The 24899-nt window shown below is 45.4% G+C and overlaps 1 protein-coding gene across 4 annotated transcripts in view; it reads right to left on the bottom strand.

Moving 5' to 3' along the window:
* The window catches only part of KDM5C (lysine demethylase 5C), a 1076337-nt gene that overhangs the window by 448508 nt on the left and 602930 nt on the right, over positions 1–24899 (bottom strand). For all 4 annotated transcript variants that reach the window (XM_069645250.1, XM_069645251.1, XM_069645253.1 and 1 more), the window contains one exon: positions 22100–22476. In XM_069645250.1, the coding sequence (XP_069501351.1) occupies positions 22100–22476 (377 nt within the window). The remainder of the gene's footprint in view (positions 1–22099; positions 22477–24899) is intronic.

Here is a 24899-nt window from a genome sequence, read left to right as displayed (position 1 = left end):
ACATGATTCGAATCGTTGACGTCTCCTCGCCAGAGTGCAGGACCAGATTTATGAAGACAATCCGACCAGTGATATTCCTTAATCAGGTACCTGGAAAATGGTGCCAAATCCACAGAGCCGCTGGAATCTGTGTAAAAAAAAAAAAACCTTTGCTGGAAGCCTCCTCTGACGTCTGCTGCTGCAAGTTCCCATCCAGTGCCCAGTTCTTTCGTCTCCAGACCAAGAATCCAGGGACCAGGTCCTGTGCTGCTGCATCCAGAAGGCATCCACTCTTTCTCCTAAGGTACTGTGTTGGCTTGGATAATACTTAACTTACGTCTTGTGTGAATCCTGTGAGGCTGAGTTGGTGATTAGTGTGGGTTGGGAGTTTGCCCATACCACTTGCCAAGGTCCAATGCTGGAACGCATATAGGGAGCTTTCTGTGAAGTCCCTGAACACTAACTCTGAAGCCAATACTTACTTGTTAAAGAAGATATCCTCTGGAACTCTGACCTTCCTGCAACTGAACCCTATCCTGACCTGCCTACAGCTGGCTCCTAGACCACTAGGGTCCCTCCTTTGCCGCTGAGAAAACGTATGTTAAGGAACAACTTTGATGATCAGGATTATAAAAGTATTTCTAAGTTAGTGTTGTAACTGTAACAATTGCTAGTGTAAGCCACTATTTAAGCAGTAGAACTTTCATTACTGTCATTTTCCTGCAACAATTGAGTGTGAGCCACTAGTATCCAAGCAGTCACCTTTAAAGTGTACCAGTGGGTTTTGATTACCCTGGTCTGTTTTATACAGATCTAAAACAGTGCATAAGTTACCTTACTAGCTTTGAGTTCTGTTTCACAATACCACTCAATCTTTCTTTTTCTCTGACTGGGAATATTATTTAACTGTTTTTATGGAGTCTGGTAAACTCAACATGTTTAATACAGGAATCTGCTTTTTACATTGACAGCCAGCACCCTCAGTGCAGTGTCACAGAGGAGTCAGTTGATGTTAACATTCTCTTGTGAGAACTACAGTTCCCAAGAGTAGTAAGATACAAGTTATCTTACTTGCCTTTTCCTTTGTGGGTCCAGCATACACCACCTTATATGAGTCTGGGGGGTTACATTGTATCTCCTTATCCCACTACTCCTGTAACTTTCTGTTACAGTGACTAACTTAAATGGCTGGTGGCATTGGATACTTCTTTTACCTTTTGTGCAAGTTACTAGCAGGTTGATTTCTCAGCTGCAGTACAGCACCCATGGGTGACTATTTTCTTAAAATGGCTGGCGTCTTCTTTTTTTTGCCATTTTTAGGTTGTCAGTTCCTTCTGGGCTCTTCTATCGTTTCAAGATCTGAGTCCTTTGTGAGTTTTGCCTTTGGCAGGTTTCTGCCCTGAAGCCCTTCCAAGGCTTCAGTGTGTCTGGGAAGGCAGGAAGTGACGGAGGAGCCGAAACCTCACTGTCCTTTGTCTGTACGTGTGCCTTGCTGAAACCAGCTCTAACTGGGCAGCTGGAGGACAGCCAACCCCCAGATGATTGACAGCTCCATGGAAGTGAATGAATGGGTTCCAGTACATAAAGAGTAGTTTTGGACTACAGGCATAATCGACCACTAGAACAAGGAATCCGAAGCAGAAGACTAGCAGCGACGCCAGCAGTACCTTCAACAATCGCAGAAACACTGGTGAAGCCCTGCAGCTGTGCGGACCCTGTTTTCATCTCGACAAGGAAGACCCGCCAATGACAACTTCCTCCCTTAGGCTGGTGGGGCCAAAAAGCCTCAAGACCTTCATTTTGGGCCACCCCCACACTTTCCTGGCCTGCAGAACACCAATACCCATGGTACCTGGAGAATTTGCAAGTGCATCTTCTTGTGAAGATCGAATCCGGCTGAAACTTTGCAGGCATTTGTGTGGACCTCCAGAGGCAGGAGTTCAGGACCGAGTAATCCAAGAGAATCCAACCAGCGATATTTGTTTCTTCTTAGAACCAAGAAAAAGGCACCAAAACCCCAAAGAGCTGCCGACTCCTTGGCTGCTGACCCCTACTCCAGAGTGCTGTCACAGAAGCCTGTTACAGGCCTCCCTTTCATCAGCACGACCAAGGAGCAGGAATCAGGGTCTGCATCGTTACACAGAGAAGGCGACCAGCTACATTTTGATCTTCACTCTTTAAAGGTACTGTGGGGCTTGGGTTGTACTTACCTTGGGCATTTTTCGGTGCTCCTTTGCTTTGAGAGTGCCGTTTTCTTAAATTGGGAGTTGACCTCAACTCCACTATGCAGGCCTTACAGCCTGTGTGCTATCAGGAAAGATCCTCTTGAGCTCCCATGTTTTCTCCAAGAACAACTCCTCTGAAGATTTTCCTCAGAACTGGTGCTGTCCATTTGACTGTGGCTTTGCTGGTTTCCCAAATGTTCATCTTCCTGATCCTACTGGCTTTGGCAATGCTGGTTCCGCCATAAACATTAATTGTTAACACTTTTTGAGTTCGGAAACAGACTGCCTACATCCCTCTGGGAGAGTGTACTTGTTATTTAACAGTTGCTAGCTGTTTTCTGTCTAACCCTTATTTCCCTCCAAACTCAATTCTGCAAAGGTGATACATAAGTGCTTTTACTGATCTTAAGTGACATCACTCTGAAGACTATGAAAAGTTACTCACCTGCATTATTGTTCCTTCTATAGGTTGATTCCATTCCTAATTAAATGTTATTGTTAGCTGCTGCATTTTAGATGTGCTTGTGTGCCTTGCGTATATATAAATAAATATATTTGAATATAACTTTGTGAGTAAGGTTTATTTTTTTGTGTTTTTTTTGTAATTTTTTTTTTAGTCTTTGTATGTACTGATTTCTTTGTACTGCTCAGCAGCTCACATAACTCCCTCTTAAGATAAGCCTGGCTGCACAGCCATCCTACCGACTTTTATAATACAGGCCTATATTAAGAGTTGGGTCCCTGATACTAAGAGATATGTCTTATGAAGTCTAACACCAGTTGGACTTTAGAAAAGCTTACCTAACCTAGAGTGTATATCCAGGCAGTAGTGTTGTGTAAAGGTATGTACAGAACTCCAGGTTGCTGCTTTGCAAATGAAATCTAGAGGAACATTTGCAATGAATGCTATGGTAGCCCCTGTGCCCAGAGTAGTGTGTGCTCTGGGAGTGAAGGGTAGATCTCTCTTGGCACAAGTGTAACACAATGTGATGCAGTTTACAATCCACTTGGAAATTGCTGATTTAGAGACAGGGTCCCCTTCTCTACCAGCTGCCACTAATACGAAGAACTGGTTTGTTTTCCTTAGTGGCTTTGTCTTGTCCAGATAGTAAATTACTGCTCTCCTCACATATAGTGTGTGGAGGCTTCTTTCTGCCACATCATTGGGGTTTTGGAAAAAGGTGGGTAGTTCTATGGATTGGTTTATGTTATGTTACTTGGCATTTATATAGCACTCTATATATCATTGGTATGACCACAAAGTGCTGGTAAATTGAACACCCACGGGAACCGTAGTTCTGGTCAGTAGAAAGAGGGTGCGTGGGTGCACCAGATGTGTGCAGCTGATGTAATTGCTGGATGGTAGCTGCATCCTAGCGTTAGGTGTGGTGCTGAAGATATCAGTTGAATGTGTGCAGTCTGGTGAGTGGACACCCAGACTGGGCTCTGGCTGCGTTAGGCCTGAAGGACGCATTTGTGAGCAACTAGGCCGGAATGTGCTCGGCTAGCTGCGTTTTATTAGGGTGATGAGGTATTCATGGGATCGTATTCGTATGTGAACAGCTTGGCCGAATTATTCAGGGGTATAGCTGTGTTCTAGTTGAATGATGGTGTATAGTAGAGAAAGCGTAGTGATGTGATATTATGGTTAACTTTAATGCACCCAAGCCCAGGCACCTGAACAGGGTGGCAGGGAACACAGTGACACACGGACACAAAGATACAGGAGGCTGGACTTACAGCGACAGGAGGGGTGATACAGATATATAGCAACAGCATGGGGAAAAGGTCGAACCAAGTGTGGCACTGCTAACATTCACGGTCCTATCGAGAGGTGACGCAGGTCAATATTCACAGATCTAACCAAGTGAGGCATTGCTAACATTCACAATCGTGTCTGGATCTGGCATAGGCTAGTGTTCACAATTCTAACCAAGAGAGGGATTGCTAACATTTTACAATCCTGTCTGGGTCTGGCATAGGTTTACATGGAACTTTGAGATAAATGTAGGCGCAAAGCGAGGGAGTGCGCGCAAAACCACCTTGTCTTTCTGAATCGTGACGAATGGGTCCTGAACTGAAAGGACCTGCAGTTCTCTAACGCTCCGTATCGAAGTGATCGCCACTAGGAAGGCAGTCTTGTGAGTGTTTTAAGTCTAACTTTGTGCATTGGGTCAGAGGGAGGACCCATCAGTCTGGTAAGATCATCATTCAGGTCTCATCCGGGAGCTGGGTTGGAGACAGGGCGATGAAGTCTCTTAAAGGACTTTTTTTTTTTATTGTCCCTACGGTTCGGCCATGTGTTTTTAAGCATAACTCGGTAGATGGTAGAAAACTTTCCTATGGACCTTACCCGACTTTTCGTCCATTAACGCACTCGAAATCAGCCGCCATTTTCTGATAATCCTATCATTTCCCCCCCATCGCCCTGGCTCACCTGCTTTTGCGGCACTAAATCAAATCCCCGCTCCTGAGCCTGACATCAGCAGACGCGTACCGCCCATTTCCCAACGCCAAAGCACGTTTCGTGTCAACAATCGCTGCGCCTCAGCTAATGAAGTGTCGCCATGGAAATGGCAGGACGCCTCTTTCCTCAATAAGTATAAACACACCGTTTCACAACACACAGCAGCAGATTTTCGATTCCATTACTCTCTCTGTGTTACTTTGAGTATTCTGTGACTCGTTTCTGTGCTCTGGTCAGCTACCTTCGCAGCTTCTAGGCCTTGTGAACACCTGTACCATCTCTGTAAATTATTTTACTTTCTTTACCACACAATGGCTACAATAATGCCGTATATGTACGAGCCCGAGTACACCGAGCAAGAACTACTGGAAAGGCAAGCACGCGAAAACGATGGGGATTTGGACGGCAGTTGGGAGGACCAGTCAACGGATGAAGAGCCTGGACCATGTCGCATGGACGGCGTCTCCTCCTGGTGCACGTGCAATCGGTGCGAGCTAATGCCAACTGAGGAGGAGAACTGCTGCTGCCGTGAAAATTCCGGGTGCTTGGCCTACATTTCGGAAGGCGAGCCAAGTCCGCAATGCATCACCGAGCTGCCAGAGTTCAGGGAAGCCTGCCTCTCACGGACCGTGTTGAGGATGATGATGGTGCTTATGCACGAACTTCGCGGCACTGTTCGTCCGCGTAATCCGAGTAACGAGTAAGTATACTCTGGTTTTGATGTCAGTGATGCCACTACTATGTCATGGTCGTCTCCCACATATAAAATGACATCTACATATCATTCGAATGCATGTAAATTGGTTCCATATTGTGCATTTTCTAGATAGAATTTGTTTCAAAGCAGAATGACATTTTTTACCTGAATCGTACAGTGATAAGAAAGTTTTGTCATTTTAATACAGTTTGCATCATTCGTTTTCACAGGTGGTACAGGCTGGTGGCCTATCGTTGCTTCACTTGGTGGCTTCACGGGAGGCTCGGACACCACATTCGGAGAGTAATACCTGCCTGTGCGGTACTTGCCATTAGACAACATTTCCCCAGCGACAGTGGACAATACCGCGGATTTTCCCTGGATGTGCTGCAACCGGAACTTTACAATGTGTAATGTTTATTATTTATGTTCAATTTAAATTAAGATCTAAAATAAAACCCAACATATATTTTAACAATGGTTGTTTTGATTTTTTAAATGAATCTAGTGTGTCTCCATTGAATAGTCTTCCTGTGCCTTGTCTTGTCACACCACATGTCTCCGGCCAGCATCCTCCCTCACGCTGGCCGCCCACCTTCAATCCACATAACCGTTGAACCCATATGCAGCAGACATACATATGTTATTTTGCGGGTTGGCATCAAGCCTCCCAGCCTTGCCTCCTCCCCCAAAAATACTTACCACACCACTTTGTTCAAGCGTTGGCAATAAAAGGAAGGCCGTTGGATTTTATTGATACAAAACATGGTTATAGGTAAATAATCAATAAGGTTGATCATAATAAATCATCCTTTTGGGCACCGGGTACAGAGATGACCCCCTCTGGCCCGTGCCGCCTTGCCACCACAGGCCAGCCTGCTGCTGACTAACTGCCTAGGCATCCAGGGTCTCCAGGGTGAACTGCACCCATATATTCTCCTGGGAGGGTGAGGTATTTATAAACTCACCCCCCTGCCTTCCATGTACTAGATCCTGCAGCCTGCCTCTTACATGCAGTTAGATGGCCTCTCCTTGGTGAGGCCCTGCGGCAAACGAGTCTTGTCTGCACGACCACCGCCCTAATCCACACCCCCCCCCGCCCTATCAAAGGCAGTTCGCACCGGGGTACTTGTGCTGCCAAGTGGAGCTGTCAGGGAGCGATAAAGGCCAAGAGGTGCCAAAGACCATGTACACTTCAAAGTGGTCTATGGAGCATGGGTTGTTGTTCCCATGTCTACCTCCAGACCCCGTGTCTCCTGCCAAGCATCCCCCTTCACGCTGGACGGCCCCATGCAAACCGCATAATGCCACGACATATACACGTCATTCATTCACAAACACACCCCTGTTTCGAATTCTTTATAACCCACTTCATATTTCTAATGAGAACTTCTTTGCGCTTTGCTAGTCAACCCGTGAAGGTGCTGGTTATCTGCTCTTCGTCTCTGTGAACTTCCGTGACCACTTCGAGGAAACTCCTCAGTTTGCAACCTGTGAACTGCTCCCTGTTCTACGACAAGAAACTACTCTGATCCCTGCATGTAACTGTTTGTTCGTCAAGGTAAGGCCATGTACCATAATCATTTTGCGTCCAATTTCTTTTCGTTCAAGACAGTACATGCAAGGAACTAGTCACATGTTCTGAGTTTAGTCAAATTATCTTTCTATTTTTTTAAAGTTATTCAAATAATTATCCGCATGTGAATAACGTGTATAGTTCCAAGAACCAAAACGAACCTTGCATTGAACCTTTTATGTGTCATTTAATTTTTTAACACATTGGTATTCATAGAGAATTGTTGATCTTTACTTTTCAGAACTTTCCACAATGCCTGCCTGTTCCATTGGCGGTTGCCCTTCGAAGACCCATAATAAATCTGAAGGTACTATAATGCATGTTTTCCCTAAGACAATAGATCAGATAAGAGAATGGGTCCGATATTGCGGATATCCACCGTCTGAGCTTGAAAGTAGAGTCCTAGAAGTCTTTGCGGACAAGAGGGGTGATCGATACCACATCTGCAGCAGGCACTTTAGCTCAGACATGTACTCCACATCATTGCTAATAAAGAAGAACACACCGCGAGCGAGGCGAAAATTGCTCTCAACCGCTATTCCCACTCTATTCGTCCACATCCCTCCACTGGTGAGTCAAGTTTACGTATTTATCTCTCGGCCTTGCGGTAGTGTGTAGCATTAGCTAACAATAATTTCCCCATTTATGTATCCACTCAATATGAAGGCGGAAGATTCTCCATCCGTGTCGTTATTGCAGTCATCAGCCACTTCAAGCGCCTATTGGGTAATCTTACTTAGCTATTCTGCCACTGACTTGTTTTAGGCATGTAAATCAATAGTTTTAATTTATTGTGTAATTATTTTACCTAATGGTACACCCTTGTACTCGTCCTCTAGTCTTTGTTTTCAGTTATAATTATTGTTATCCAAAATAATGCAAGTACTGTCTTTCAGGGAGATGCTGAGGAGTCCAACGCATTGACGACAACCGTTGATGTCACTCAGATGCTCGAGGTACGTTTCCGGACAGTTCCATCGATGGAGATCATCAGATCTTGCATTCTTGTAGCGTGATAGTTACACACAATGTTTCTTTCGTTTTTAGCCATTGATATGTCCTTCTGTCGTCGCCCTCCTATGTGTCTTCTTTTTTCAATATTGTGTTCATTACTAATGAAAGTCCTATGTTTCAGGGAGTCGATGGAACATTAGTCCAAGAAGAAGGGGGAGCATGCAGTTACGGGTCGGCGCAACAGCTTGCAGAAGTGTGCACCGCAGTTACATCGTCCCTTGATGTTCTTATGCATTTCGAGGTATGGATACTGACAGTTCGATCAAGCGAAATCATATGACGTGATTACATCCGCTATACTTCCTTCTTTATTAACGCAAGTACTATGTTTCAGGGAGATGACGGAGCTTCTTCTACAAGAACATCACCCCTAGTAGTTGATGCAGATCTCTGGGTGGTGAGGCTTCCAACGATCGAGCAAATCGAATCATATTTACATATCCATTATTTATTTTAGACAACTGATCATTTGTGCAGGTCTATTTAGATGAGCCGTTGACGCCTGCACAAAGTTGTTAAAAAGAACATAAAAATAGAAAACCATACTAATGCAATTACTGTGTTTCAGGGAGTTACTGAAGCATCATCTTCAATAATATCATCAATGGAAGTCTATGAGGAGCCCTAGGTATGGATCTTGACAGTTCCATCTAACTAGATCAACAATGCGTGAATAATTGTCGTTTGAATGTTCTACACAAAGCGTTCATTCGTGTTTTGCTATTGAGATGTACGTGGGTATTGGTCCCCAAGTACATTTTGTGTTTTCGATATTATTATACATACTAATGAAAGTTCTATGTTTCAGGGAGTCGATGGAGCGTCAGTGCGTGATGGATGTGCTTATCGTGAAAATATAGTCGTTGCAGCGGAAGAGGAAGTGGAGACATGCACACACGAGTCGGAGCAACAGCGTCCTGATGTTGAAGTTCGAGGCAAGAAAGTTTCAAAGAAAAGAAAGCAAAAGAAGGTTAATGTCCTGGTCACTATATTATGTTGTTTTTCACTGTTAATAGTTCAATACTGTAAGTTGTGTTTAAACTGAACATCCCTTTTCCAATCTGTCCTCTAGTTGCGAGTGGGTGTACGAACTAGATCTACACAGACAGTGAAGCGAACGAGAGATGTTGCTTGTCAAACCTTTTGGCAGGGACTTGAGCCTGGAGATGCATCGTGCCAATGGGAAGAATATGAAGTGATTGACAACTGAGCTATACCACATCCAGCCATTGATAGTGAATGTCCTCCTGGTAGTTCGGATGCAGTCGGAGATCAATTCACAGAATCCACACCCGCAAAAACTAAGACCGCGAGAAAGTTGAAGAAATTGTTTTACTCACCCATCACCGGAGAAGGAACAGATGTTGCAATGGAAGAGAATGAAGTGGACGACAATGAAACACCATCAATATCACTGAACATAGCGGAAGACGATATCAGAGATTCTACCTTTCATGTGAGTGACATGTCCTCAACGTTACAGGCCGAACCAGCTGGGATGCAGAGTGACAGTATAAGGAAAGAGGCCAAATTCATTGTATTGGATAGTTGTTTGATATTATTATTCGAATGAAATGTGGGCATTCGGTTGGTGGGGGAAGTATGTGGGGAGCCATTGATTAATGTGACTCGTGCAATTCGAGGCACTAACCTTAAAATACATGCCACCTGTAGAAAATATCATCCTTTCTCATGGTCTGCACAACCCATGCTGGGGCAACTGCCAGCAGGCAATCTACTTTGTGCAGCGGCTGCACTTTTTAGTGGTTCAAGTTTTAAAAAGTTAGAGTCTTTCTTTCAGTTTGTGGGAATCCATTTCATTGCGAAAACTCAGTTCTACAAATACCAAACCGATTATCTATTTCCAGCCATTAGCGAAGCTTGGAGAATGGAAAAAATGTCTATTGATAGTACATTCGCGGGCAAACGGTTCAGGCTAGCCGGTGATGGACAGTGCGACAGCCCAGGATTTTCAGCCAAGTACTGCACCTACCACTTTCAGGACATGGAAAGTAAGAAAATTGTGAGTTTGGTGGTCGTGCAGGTGTCGCAAAGTACATCCTCAGTGGCCATGGAGAAAGTTGGCTTTGTAGCATCATTGCAAGAACTACAATCGCGGGGAATGGTGATCGACCTGATAGCCACGGACAGACACATTTCAATTGCCAAGACAATGAGAGAAGAGTACAAAAATATAAATCACCAATTTGACGTATGGCATCTTGCAAAAACAATCAATAAAAAAATGTCGGCTGCAGGTAAAAAAAAAGATATGCAAGGTATTTCACAGTGGTCCAAGTCAATCAGCAACCATCTTTGGTGGAGCTCAAAAACATGTGGAGGGTCGTTGGAAATTCTACTGGAAAAATGGCGGTCAGTAATGCTACACTGTAGTAACGTTCACCGCTGGACCACAAACCAACATTTCCACAATTGTGAACATGGCCATTTGTCCACAGCGGAAGCACGGAAGAAGAAGTGGTTGATTCCTTCATCACCCACTCACAAAGCCATTGAAAAGATTGTATTTGATAAAACTATAACAAGAGATTTGAGGGGACTCACGGAATTCTGCCACACAGGAGATTTGGAGGTGTTCCACAATATGTGCCTAAAGTACAGGCCAAAACGATTGCATTTTGGCATGGAGGGCATGATAAATCGGACTCTTCTAGCGGTCTTGGCACATAACCATAATGTTGGCCGTCAACAAAGTAGGACGACCGGAACTTTAGGGACGCTTCGCTACAATAAGGCCTTCACTAAAAGAAGTAAACAATGGGTGATCAAACCAGTGTTTCAGGATATGCAATATGAGTTTATTGAGAGACTTATTGTTGATGTCCTAGATAGGCACATACATGGAGTTGTGAACGAACCTGTGCAGGGGACAACTGCATTGCCACCCAACATTGCCTCTGTTCCATGTCCACCTAAAGAAGAGCTCATTGAGAAATACACATCACGGTTTAAATGATTTTAATTTGATTGTCTGTTCTCTCGAGTCTCCTCATGTCGCAGGCCCATTGAATATGTGTATCTATGTAATGTGTAAATAAAAGTGATTGCTCAGTGTACATGCAATGTGTCTCTCCACCGTTGCCCCTCCCTTCACCGTGCAGTTGTGCGAACCACCCGGGTGTCACCTGTGACTTTGCTCTGGAGTCTCCTCATGTTGCAGGCCCATTGAATATGTGTAACTATGTATTGTGTAAATAAAAGTGATTGCTCAGTGTACATGCAATGTGTCTCTCCACCGTTGCCCCTCCCTTCACCGTGCAGTTGTCCGAACCACCCGGATGTCACCTGTGACTTTGCTCTGGAGTCTCCTCATGTTGCAGGCCCATTGAATATGTGTAACTATGTATTGTGTAAATAAAAGTGATTGCTCAATGTACATGCAATGTGTCTATCCAACCTTGTTCATTTGCGCATTAAATTTAACCAAACAGTAATATAAATCATTTTTCAAAAAATATAGAATGTCTCCGTATTTATGGTTCTCTGGGGCTGCAAATGCACGCAGACAAAATGCAAAGATGGAGTGTAAATTTCAAGTCCTGTGAGATGGCCTTACACTGAATGTAGCTAACTAGGAATGTGTGCTCGTTCAAAGTGAAGGTCAGCTGCTTTGATTTTTTGCTCAGGTGCCGGAATGGCCCACGACTCAGTATAAGGTTCTATTGTTATTTGACCTTGACAGGCCGGGACCATCCCGAAAGACTTCTTTTTGGGGGTGTGGGGCAATAACGTAAGAAACGATAATGAATATAATTTCATAAACGAAAGCCATTTAATGTTCGTTTATTAGAAGAAATAACGTCCGCATAGAAGGAGTGGTATTTCGGGGCTGCCCTGCGCACAGACACAATGGAAAATGCAAATATAATGTAAGTAACTCTTTAGATGAGTTTATACCGCAATTTAATTACTATACAGTAGCTTTAAAGACGGGTTAAGTTGTACTTGTTCGTTCTATGTGGCATATTGTTTTGTACCGCGCACTATCTTGAGGAGAACCATCTCCTTTTACGGAAGCACCTCAAAACCTTCCTCTTTGCTTCTGCTTTCTCTCTCCCTCTCCCCTGCTACAACTGGTCCACTGTCTGCGACCTCGGTCCTGGGCCCTTCCACTCTCCACCTGCACTGCCTCCCTGCCAACCCCTGCACTGGGGGACTGTCTCAGTATCCTACAGCCCCCCCTTGACGTATAATACCCAGTTGCACTGTCCTAGCTATGAAATAATTTCCCGACCTAATATATAAAATGAATAATTTTAATAAAGATCTGATGGTGAGACTAATTTCATTTTTTATGTTTTTAAAACAGGTACATCCTTCATTATTGTATGTGTCACGAGTACCAGACACCGGCGGATGGCTTTTTCAACCGCCAGTTGCTTCTCCGCGTGAACATTACCACCCTGACCATTTTATGGGACGATCGCCAAGTACAAGTATGCCCGTACGCGGTACGAACGGCTAGATGCAACATACAGACCGTTGTGGTGGCCTAGTGCCTCGTTGTTGGAACAGCCATGCGATTATCAGTGCGACCGAAGAGCTTATTTTATCGTAAACCAACACCCTGTGTACTGCACACGAACATCGCTTGCCTCAAGACGAACTATTTTGGATCGAGAGCAAAGAAAAATGCAAATCGCTGAATATTCTCAAAACATTTGATGTCAAATAAATGTACTTTGCCAAATGTACAATCTTGCCGTTTGCTTTTAAACCACAGTTTCATATTCCGAATTGTGGCGCTGTATTGTGAGATGATCTAAGACCCTGTGTACAGCAAAGGAACATCGCGTGCCTCAAAACGAACTTTTTGGAACGTGAGCAAATAAAAATGAAAATCGCTGAATATTCTCAAAACATTTGATGTCAAATAAATGTACTTTACCAAATTTACAATCTTGTGGTTTAATTTAAAAGTACAGTTTCATATTCCCAATTGTGGCGCGCTGTGTTGTGTGAGCTCATCTGTGTTGATTTCCGGGTTCTGTGTGGAGTCGCGTAGAAGACGCCTGGGCGCGTTTGCCTACGTAGCTCAGTCACGTCACGGATAGAGGCGGGGAATATGAATGTTTTGATAAAGTCTGTTTCAGGGGCGGGGGATTTGATTTAGTGCCGCAAAAGCAGGTGAGCCAGGGCGATGGGGGGAAATGATAGGATTATCAGAAAATGGCGGCTGATTTCGAGTGCGTTAATGGACAAAAAGTTGGGTAAGGTCCATAGGAAAGTTTTCTACGATCTACCGAGTTATGCTTAAAAACACATGGCCGAACCGTAGGGACAATAAAAAAAAAGTCCCAGAACTATCCTTTAACCCCTTCCATAAAGGCTTTAATTACAAGAATTTTCGACCATGAAACCTTGTTCTGGGACGTGGTGTATGCCAAAAGCACGGCTAAGTGGACTTTAAGAGAATTGAAAATCAGTCCTGAATTTAAAATGCGAGTTAGGTAAAGGACGATATCTTTAGAGGTGAGCATTCAATAGGATTGATGCCCTTGCCATTACACCATTCACAAAACACTTCCATTTGCTGGAGTAGCAATGCCTGGTGGTAGGTTTCCGTGCCTCCGAGTATGTCCATGCGGTTGCCAGTCATTTGGACGAAAACAATTGGTCGACTGGACAACTGGTCAAATCAATTTGGTCGAAAACCAAATGGTCGAATTTTTTTTTTGGGGGGGGGGGGGTCCCCCCTCAACCCCCTTTTTTTTTCTTTCTTTTTTCTACACGAAAACCCATAAAACACAAATAAAAATAAAAAAAATTCGACCATTTGGTTTTCGACCAAATGACGTCGACCAAATTGCAGTCGACCAGTTTGTAGTCGACCAAATGACTGGACACCTGTCCATGCATCTTTGAGGGCGCTGGAGGTGCCCGAACTCTGATCTCAGGAGCCAGGCTGCTAAGTTCAGAGTTTGAGGCATAGATGTAGTGCGCCCCCTCCCACCCCCGGTTTTTCAGACAGCATGTTCTACGGGCATGGCAGCTTCCTGGGAGAGGAGACTGACATTGCCATGAGATGGGAGAACCAAGGTTGGTGGGCCCACATAGCGGACACCAGGATCACTGTGACTGGTTCTTGGTGCATCTTGTGCAGGGGAATTGGGGGGGAAAAGCAGACACATTTCCCGGACCATGTTATCCAAAGACTGATCCCCTTGGAGCGGTTCTGAGGGTACCTGGAGGCGTAATCTGGGCATTAGGCATTATCCAGAGTGGTGAATAGGGTGATCTCTAGGAAGCCCAAAACTGCGAAGACGTTTAGTAAAATGTCCTCCTGTAGCTGCCGCTGGTGCTATACGGCAAGGTGGAAATCTCTGCTGAGTACATCTGCTAGAAGATTCAGTTCCCTTGGAACATGTTGTGAAAGAAGGAACATTTTGTGTTTGAGTGCCCACTTCCAGATGTTTTGGGACAGTTTAGACAGCCCTAGAGAGTGAGTGCCCACTTATTTAAGTAGTACAGGGCCGTAGTACTGTCCGTGAGGACTAGAACTGCTTTCCCCCTGGAGGTGTGTCTGGACGGCCTTCAGGGCCTTGAACACTGCTAACAGTTCCAACAGGTTGATGTGTTTGGGTGCTACTGCTGGCAACCACATGCCGTAAACGTTGAAGGAGGTGAAACACCCACCCAGTCAGAGATGAGTCTGTGGTGAGAGTGGCTTCTACTGCGGGGGTGGTGAAGGTTTTCTCCTGGAAAAGGATTTCCCTTGACCACTGTTGACCTCTTGGCAGTAGTAACCCAACCTTTGGTATAAGTCTGTACTACACAGGTTGGTAGTGTGGACGAGTAGCCAGGCATCTCAAGAGGGGTCAATGTGAGCTGTAGGGGATATAAACAGAGGTTCACAGTGCCAAGTATTCTAGCAGACACTTACACACAGGGTTTCATGATAAAACAATGATTAATTTATTTACCAGTCAGTTTATAGAAGCCTTCCTCAGAAGGGAGCACTGTAAAACACCACACAAATATACTTCAAAATTATACACTCTCTTAAGTTCAGAATCAGTAAATACCCATTTGGGATGCCATACAGCAGACCTACACCCACAGGTGATTTCAATTGCTAGGGTGCTGTTGACATTAATGTATTACTGTTGGCATTCAGAATTAGTTAAGAGCAAGCAAAAGGAAAAGATTAGAGCAAACAAAATACCACAAATAATTCTTAAGCAGGCAAATACTTTCAGATCCCCCAATAAGAGTCATTCAGTTAAAACAGGCTAAGCCAAAGTCAATAGGCAAGAGTCTATATGGGCTGAAGCACTTATTTGAAGGCAAGTAGAAAAGTCTTTGCACAATGGTTCAGAAGTCTTTGAAGAAAAAGATGAATCAATGTAGGGCCACAAGCTGTTAGACTCGAGTAGTAGAAGATGCAAGCAACTCTACAGCAAGAGGTAAATTCTCTTAGACTTTGTACAGTGCCTTTAAAATGAAGAAAAGATGCAGCAGATGACTCCTGTTCCTGTACAACTCTGCAGATCTCTGTTCCTGGGCCTCAGTCGTGGGGACAAGAGGGAGGACGTCGGGGGGACTCCTGCACTGCACTGGGATGATCAAAACTTGCAACTGGCAAACTTCACTTTCAGTGGCTGTTCAGGGTTTCAGTTTCTTGCGTCTACCGCAAATAGCAACACTGCCGTTCCCGTCTGTTGAGATAGACTTTCCTCGCTTCTGGGGTCCCGGCACTCTTGGACAATGTAAAAGCAACACATACAAACTGGTGTTCCTCTCCCTGGCTCTACGGTTTCCAGCAGCAACTCTGTGGAAATTCAACCAAATCTGAGATGGATGTCCAGGTGGCTTACTTCAGAGTTGATTGGTCCCACCAACTCAAGAGGAGAAGTCAACCTTGCAGGAGCTTTTCTGTCAATTCGAAATTGGCGTTTCGGAACTGCAGCAGGGCATCACCCGGCAAACCAACAGTTCAGGAGTTGCAGCAGGCGTCCTCTTCAAGTTCTTCTACGGTTCCTTCGTCCAGTGGTCGACTCTGCCTTCCAAGCCAAAAGACTTGCCTTTTATACAGTTCTCTCCCTTTCATTCCAGCCTAGCTGTCAATCACTCAGCAGGGTGGCTGTCCTTGCCGGACAGTCAGCCGGCCAATCATCACAGAGTGCATTTGGGTCTCCTAGGAGACCAAGCACAGGGAGTTTCGGGGACCTCCCTCACTTCCTGCCTACCCCAGACACCGTGGAGCCAGAGGCGGCCTTCACTCGTGAATCCCGCCAGAGACAAAACGAAAGGGACCAAACCTGGTTTGGCACGCAGAGTGAATCTCAAGAAGGACCTTTCCACAAAGACATGGCAAAAAAAGAAGAGTGAGGCCATTTTGACAAAAATGGCACCCATGGGTGCTTTACTGCAGCTGCGAACGCAGCCCGCGGTAAGTGCACACCACAGTAGTAAAAACGAAACCACTGCCACCAGCCATTCAGTGTGGAAAGTGTAAAACATGTTACCTGAAAAGTTAGACAAAAGGGGATACTAGCTACCCCTTCCAGCACCCTATTGTAAGATGTGTGCTGGGTCTAGAAAGTTACAAATGTAAGTAAAGTCAATTTCACTTTACTGCTCTGGGAAACTGTAGTTTATCCCAGAGAAGGTATTTAAACCTTGGGGAAATCTAAGACTTCCCTGTGCCACTGCACTAAAGGTGCTGTGTGCCACAATGTAAAGGATTATGCCTATAGCATATGCCTTAGAGCATCTTTGCTGGATTTTGAGGACTTTTTTTTACCTTGAGAGAGTGGGGCTCTTTTTTCGCACTCTCATGTATTTTGATATGTGTTTTACCTCAGGTTTTCTTGTTATGGAACCAACTCCATAGGCATATTTTTCAATGGTGTAACAAAGCACCTTCAGTTTCAGAGGGTGCTGTGTGACACAAAAACAACCAAAAGAAAAACAGTACAGAAATAACATTAAAATACGAGAGAGTAGGAAAAAGGGTCCCACTCTCCAGGTTAAAACAAGTCCTCAAAATCCAGCAAAGTTGCTGGGGGTCTCTAAGATAGAGGGAATTGCCACATTTCTGAGAATTCTCCCTAACAATCACCACTGGAGAGACTGACCGAGGGCTGCCGAGACAACCACAAGATCGTCCCACTGGCCTCACACCATTGGGTCGAGAGCCACTCGTGCATGCGGCGCAGGCGCAGATGAGCGTGAGGAACTAGGTAAAAACAGGAAGGGATCACTCCCAACAGTCGCATGGATTTGCATACAGTCACTTGGTGACTGGCTACATAGTGAGGGATCTGGAACAGCATGTTTTGAACCCTCTAGTTGGAGGGAAAGACAAGGCCATCTTTTGTCCAAATTAGAGCCCCCAGAAACTGTTTGACTTGGTTGGGGTTTAGACGATTTTTTTCCGTTGATAGAAAAACCTAGGTAGAAGAGGAGGTCTACCGTCTATTGAGCATTTGTCTGGCATGTTCCGTACAAACCCCCGGTTATGCTCCAGTCGTCGAGGTATGGATAGACTGGGATGGACTGCCTGTGCAGGTGGGCAGCTACTACCGCCAGTACCTTTGTGAATACCCTCGGTGCCGAGGCAATACCGAAGGGGAGAACCTTGAACCGATAGTGGGTGTCCTCTACCATGACCGAGATAATTTCTGTGCGCTGACAACATTGAAATATGAAAGTTTGCATCTTTCATGTCCAGTGTGGCCATGTAATCCCTCTGCAGCAGTGGGATTACCTCCTGCAGTGTTGTCATTCTGAACTTTTGAGGCTGACATACTTGTTCACTGGGCGCAAGTCTAGAACAGGGACATGGGGAGATCTTTTTTGGGTACAAGGCAGTACACTGAATAAATACCCTTGTTTAACTGGAAAAGGGGGCGACTTCGATGGCGCCTTTCTCCCACAGGACCCAAACTACTTCCAGCAGAATACACAGGTGTTCTGGCAAAAGGTATCTGCTTCTCGGTGGGTTGTAGCGAGGTGGTCGGAGAAAATCGATACAGTACCCGTGGCCAACAGTCTTTAGTATCCACTGATCTGAAGTGATACCCGCCCAGGTGAGGATGAATGACGAGCAACCCCTGACCAGGCAAGCGTCAGAGGGTTAGAGCCTCCACACTGGTGCCAGGTGCCTCTTTATAGAATTTAGTAAGGGGATGGCTTGACTAGTCGGAGCCTTCTCCTTGAGGATATCCTCCACGAAGACAGAGTTTGGAGCTGCTTCATGTCTTGCAACTTGGAAGTGATCGGCTGCTCTTTTTAAAATGGCATTAAAGATCTAGTCGTCAACAGGTGATGAATCCCTCTGTGGAGGAGAAGAGGGGGATCTAGGCAGATGACATCCGGGTGGGGGGTATGCGTTGGTGTTAGCCAAGGGCCCTGCTCCTCCTGATCCCAGTCTGGGTCCTGATTAGCCGGGTCTTGTGCAAAAGGATTAATGTCTTCATAAGAATCTTCCTGTGTTGGGTCATCTGGGACATCCAAGTTATCTTCCTGGTGTCCCTGTGCAGAGATGGGTAATTTCTTTGGGTGTAATTCACCAGTGTGAAAAGTCAATGAACTGGGACATTTCTTTTCCATGTATTGCTCAAACCTCTCCCTAGTCCATAGAGAAGAGGCAGATGGGTCTGGAGGAGGAAAAGGCTTTGCAGGGAGGGGAGCGGGGGGGGGGCGATAAGGCCTTAGAGAGGCATGGGGCCTCAGAATACACATCTTTTCGGCGGTTGTTTTTAAGGTCTTGACGCACCGGACGGCGCAGTCGCGGTGAGTGACTCCACTGAGGCCTTAGGCGCATGTGAGGCCTTGGACGATGTGTAGACGATGGTGTGTTTTTTCAGGTGAACGTCCGTTCCAGATGGATGCCGAGTTGAATGCCGCGAAAGAGGTTGCGTAGAGGATGCCCAACCGTGAGGTTCGGAAGGTGGCGTCAACATTTTTGGCGCCCCTGTGGGTGTTGTGCGCGTCTTCGACTATCCGTCCGAGGCCTTAGGGGTTGTGTGCTTGTGCATATATGGTGCCTTTGCCGCCAGGGTGTGATTTCCCCATAAAAGTGCCAGTGGCCAGTTTGTCTGGGATGGGCGTTTGGGAGCCTGCAGTCTCCGCTGAGACGTAGATGGCTTCCAATTCGGAGCCATGGCTGCTGACAGATTCCTTGTCAGAAGAGACAGTGCCAACGGGGGAGAGGCATTCGGCTAGCATAGTGTAGGCCGTCCACCGTTTAGTCTGCGTGTTAGGGGGAATTCTCAAAAATGTGCCAATTCCCTTCACCTTAGAGAACCCCAGAAACTTTGCTGGAGAGAGTGGGACTCTTTTCCACTCTCATGTATTTTGATATGTGTTTTACCTCTGTTTTCTTTGGTTATGAGCCTAACCAACTCCATAGGCATAATATTTTCAATTGTGTCACAAAGCACCTTCAGTGCAGTGACACTTTTAAGTCTTTCAGAGGGTGCTGTGTGACGCACATAAAAAATATGATGCCTATGGAGTTGTCTAAAACTCCATAACCAAAAGAAATAAACACAGAAAATAAACAGATTTAAAAAGTTCAAAGACCCAACGTTTAGCAAAAGAGCTGGAGGGCTCTAAGGTAGAGGGAATTGGCAGATTTATGAGAATTCTCCCTAACAACTTGTCACTGTGAATCTCTGTGTAACTCCGCTACAGATCACATTGACCTCTCTTGAGATAAGCCTGGCTGCTCAACATGCTACTAACCTGTGTAGTACAAGCTTATACCAAAGGTTGGGTTCCTATTGCCTAGAGGTCATGGTTGTTGTAGTGCACTCAAAGGGTACTGCATACAATCTTGCCTAACAAGGTATGTATGACTTTTTGGAGGGACAGTTGAACACAAAGTCAGAGGGTAAGAAGAGTCTGCAGGGAGCCAGGACAGCCAATGTCAATTGAGCAGTCTAGGGGAGTTGAGGCACTTCTTGAAGATAACATAAAAGTCTTGCACATTGTTAAAGCGTTTTTTGTTGTAAAAAGAATCACTATTGGGCCACAAGGTGGGAAGCTGATAACGGGCAAGGCTGCAAGCAACTCTGTAAAGGGCAGCACAGGAAAGTCTCCAGAGAGAGCCAGCAAGCTAAACAAAACAAGAGGTAAGTACCCCTTGTTACACAGTACCTCGAGTCTGAAGAAAAGGTTCCAGCTGGCTTCTGTTCCCGTTGTAGTCCTGCAGATACTGTTGTTCCTGGGCCTCAGTCGTGGGGACAAGAGGGAGGATGTCTGGGTACTCCTGCACTACGGTTTGAAGGTTGGCGGCGGCAGCAATGGGCACAATTCAGATCAGCGGCACTTCGCGATTTCAGCTACTCGCAAATAGCACCACCGCGGTGGACACCTTGTGGACTTTCCTTGCTTCTAGGGTCCAGCACTCTGTTGAGGTGGCGCAGGCTTGGTTAGTCCTGCTTCGAGGGAGTCATGAAGATCTTCCTGGAGCTCGGGTCCGGCTTAAAGGTGATGCACTCGATTCTGGTGTTCCTGTCCCTTGGCACTCGGTTCCTGCAGCAGCAAAAAAGCAGAGAGAGGGGTTCCAGTGGAGTTCGTCTTGGGGCTGATTGGTCCCACCAACCCAAGGGGAGAAGTCATCCTTTCCGGGCTTCTCTAGTCGATTAGAAATTCGGAGCTTCAGCACTGCAGCAGGGCTTCACCAGGCCAACCAACATTCCAGGAGGCTGCAGCAAGCTTCTCTTCCAGTTTCTTCTTCGGTTCCTTTGTCCAGTGGTTGACTTTGCCTTCCTTGCGAAAGACCTCGCCTTTTAAGCAAGTTTCTCCCATTCATTCGCAGCCTAGCTGTCACTCTCATAGCATGGTGGCTGTCCTCCAAGGACAGCCAGCCAGCCTATCACCTTTGGGTGCATTCCTGTAACCAAGGAGACTAAGCACAGGGACTTTTGGGAACCTCCCTCACTTCCTGCCCTGCCAGACACGCTGAAGCCAGAGGCAGGCTTCACCAGTGAATCCGGCCAAAGACAATACTAACAAAAGGAACAAACCTGGTTTGGCGTGCAGAGTAAATCTCAAGAAAGACCTTTCCAACAAGAAATGGCGAAAAAAGAAGACCGGCCCATTTTTACAAAACGGGCACCCATGGGTGCAATACTACAGCTGCGAATGCAGCCTGCGGTAAAAACGCACAATGGTAGGAAAAGTAAACCACTACCACCAGCCATTAATTGTAGAAAGGGTAACATAAAAATGTTACATGAGAAGGTAGACAAAAGGGGATATTAAGTAACCCCTCCAGCACCCTATTGAAACAGTGTGTACTGGGTCTACAAAGAGAAAAAGATAAGTAAAGTCAATTTCACTTTACTACTCTTGGAAACAGTAGTTTATCCAAGAGAAGGAATTTAAAACTTAGCTGAAATTCAAAGGATTTCTCTGTGACACTGCACTGAGGGTGCTGCTTGTCACAATACAAAAAGATGATGCGTTTGTCAGACTCCAAAGCCAAAAGAAACACAGGGTTCAAATCAAAGAAAAATACATGAATGGGAAAAGGGTCTCACTCTCTCCAGGATAAAAAGAGCTGGGGGCCTCTAAGTTAGAAGGAAATTGACGCAGAATTAAGAATTCTCCCTAACAGTTAGCACCCCTCCTTATTTTCACAGCCACCAGAGCGCCGAAAGACCACATAAGTGGCACCAGTGCATGGTATAGAAACATTAACGTTTTACTTCAATGTCTCCTTGAGCATCTTATCTAGCACTCATCCCAAATATCTACCACACCTTGCTCCTCCCTGTCTGTCTGACAGAAGAAAAGCAGTTTGAGCCCTTAAACTTTGGAGGTAGGCGCTATACAAATGCAAAACATTAAGGTGGCCTCCCAAAATCAATCCCTGGGTAGATTTTGGAAATCCATCTTAACAGGAGGAAAGCAGCACAAAGAAAATATTTCCTAACAGGTTCCATTGATGTCAAAGAAGGGAAGGTTGCTAAAATGAAAATATCTTTCCTAACAGTCTTCATAAATTAGTCACACGAGAGCTTCAGAAACACCTTAATAGGAAAGGTCAGCAGAGAGGAATTTATCAGCACTTGAAACAGTGGTGATAAAGTCTCTCACTCAGAGGATTGTCATAAAAAACATGTCCACGTTAGCTTACAAAGCCTGGTTGTTGAGGCACTTACCTCAGGTATTGACGGCTTGGCGGGCATTTGCACAGTTCCTCCATGTGGTGCAAGCACACTAGTCCTTCAGAGCAATCGTAACAGGCCAGGGCTGAGAGAAAGCAGGTGGTCTTGCAGTGGTCACACTGTCGCTCATCATCTGGCAACAGCTCAAATGCTTCACGCTCAGCTTCTGTCACCCCCTTGTCCAACAGGGCCTTGCGTAGACGTCGCTCCTCCTGCACCATCAAGAACATTTCCTTGTGCACGGCTGCTGCCAGATTTAGATCTAACTTGTCTGGGCAGGCAGCCATCTTGCACACTAGCTCTTCATGGGAGAAGACACAGTAGCGGCGAAGACGTCGGTAGTGCTCGATGCAGCGGCGCCCAGCAGGAAGCTACAGGATTTTAAAAAACATTACAATTATTATAAGTAAAAAAAAAACAGTAAAGGCAAATTACACTTCTGGTCTGAGGAAGAATGGAGACCAATACTTGAACCGCAGAGGACCAAAATAAACACAAATCAGAAAAGGGACTGCAAAAAATGACACAGCCCAATAGAACAATTTACAATATCATGCGATACCTGGGATATAAGTAGTAAGTAGAACAAGAGTAAAGGCACTTTGAAATCAAACTGTCACTGCTACTTGAAAAGGCGAATCAACTAGCTTGAACTTCTAACACTAGAGCATTGAACTTGGGGGTCTGCTACTGGGAGCAAAGACAAAAAAGTGACATGATCGATGGTGGAGCTTTGAGTGGTGAATCAAAGCAAAACATTCACTACAGTATCGCATAGATTAGTGTTGGATAGGATTTTAATTTTAGGGCTAAATCTAGCTCACTTGTGAAATCCCCAGAACTTTTTGCTGGACTGGTGAATTATGTTTCCTTATACCTCAGTGAGTGGGAACCTTTTAACACTCAAGAGTCTTAATCTTTTTATGGGTGTCATTTTTAAGACTCTCCATAGTATCCTTTTAATGTTATCCTCTGACACCTTTTGGTATATACCTTTTTATTGCTAGGGGTTTGCCATTTGGGCTCCCCTTTTACTTTCTCTGGCTAACCTTGTGAGAACTACAGTTCCCAAGTGTAGAAAGCATTTGTTTATCCCTTCTTCATTTTGTTAGGTCAAAATCAGCAGCACGCAAGTTATGGGGAGTGCTGGGGAAATACAATGTATTCCCTTTCTCACTAACACTAACAATGATGTTACAGGGACAAGCTTAACTTTAATGGCTGATGGCAGTGAAGCTTTTTACAAATTTGGGGAAACCTTTACCGCAGGCTGTTTCCACAGCTGCAGTAAAGGCACCCATGGGTGCCCATTTGACCAGAATGGCCGGTCTTCTTTTTTTGCCATTTTAGTGCTTCTTGTCCCTTTTCTGATATTCCCCTGTGTTGCAGGGTGGAAAGTCCTTTATGTGAATTTTATCTTTGGTGGGAGACCTAGTTCAAAGTCCGCCCAGGCTCCAAAGCGTCTGAAGTCAGCGAGCGAGCAGTCCAAAACGCTGCACGTTTTTGTCTTCCAGTCTGCCTTTGAGAATCCAGTTCCAACTGGGCAGCTGGCTGTCATGAAAGGACTGTCAACACCCCAGGTTTTAATGTTGCATGTCTGTTTGATTGGCTGGGTTCCTGCATATAGGTCAGATCCTGGAAGCTGAAGAGGTAGTTACCACTGGACCTGAAACCGAAGAGGGAGAAGAAAAGACAGCTGTAGCGATTTCAGCAACCAGAGAGTCTGCTATGTAACTGGAGCCTGTTACCCTTGCTTCCAATCGACCTGGGTGTCCCGGAAAGGACGACCCCGATCCAGAGCCAGAGCCTGGCGAGATCCACTAGACTCAAGAACACATGCATTTTGAGCCATCCCACGTCGTGCTGCAATCGTGCGGGCCTGCAATACTCCAATAACCTGGGACCTCGAACCATTGTGCGGTGCACAGGTTTCCAAATCGAGCAGAAACTTTGTTGGCATCCTCCAGAACCTCGGGAGACGGGAATCAAGTCCAAAAAGTCCCCTCATCAGAGTGCTGGACCCTGCAAGTGCTGAGAATTCGATCAGCGATATTCAGTCTGCTACTGGCCCCTGAAAAGGGCACCAAAAACACACAGCCACATCCAGCCTTGAAGCAACTCTTGCCTGGAGCCTTCCTTGTTGATCCCTGCTGCAAATTCCTGTCCAGAGTCCTGTCTTCCATCTTAATGGCAAAGGAATCAATAGACTGGGTTTTTTGCTGCATATCCTGAAGTCTTCCTGCTGCAAATTGTCTTCTGTGCTGAAGTACTGTGTTGGCTGAGGTATTATTCACCATAAGCCTTTTTTTAATCATGTGTAGCTTTGGGGTGTTTCATGTGACTGGGATCATCCAGTTCACCCATGCCCACTGGTGGAATCCTCCTACGTTGTCTTCTTTGAAGTCCCTGGACCCTAACTAACTATAAAGTGAACTATTTGTGAGTTTGAAAAGTCTTCCACGGGAACTCTGACTATCTGCAAATGAACCAAATCTCACCTTCCCTACAGCTGGCACATAGACCATTAGGGTTCCTCTTCTGCCTCAGAGAACTCATGCAATAGATTAGGGAAGGGCTGGATAAGAAAAGAATTCTGCCTTGAAAAAGATAACTATTTAAAAGTTGTTAAAGAGTTGGTTGGTAACTGGAGTGAGCAGTTACAAAGGTTATTACTTACATTCAATGTGTTTTGCCATTCTGAAAAGCATATACAAGGTTATTTTACTCACCTGTGAATTGGTTGGGCCTCTTTCCAGAAGTAATACTGTTGGCTTGACTTTACTATTACTTGTAG

This window comes from Ambystoma mexicanum, chromosome 2p (genome assembly GCF_040938575.1).
Source record: "Ambystoma mexicanum isolate Mex_15411 chromosome 2p, UKY_AmexF1_1, whole genome shotgun sequence".
Lineage (NCBI taxonomy): Eukaryota > Metazoa > Chordata > Amphibia > Caudata > Ambystomatidae > Ambystoma > Ambystoma mexicanum.
This window is presented reverse-complemented; position numbering and strand designations above follow the sequence as displayed.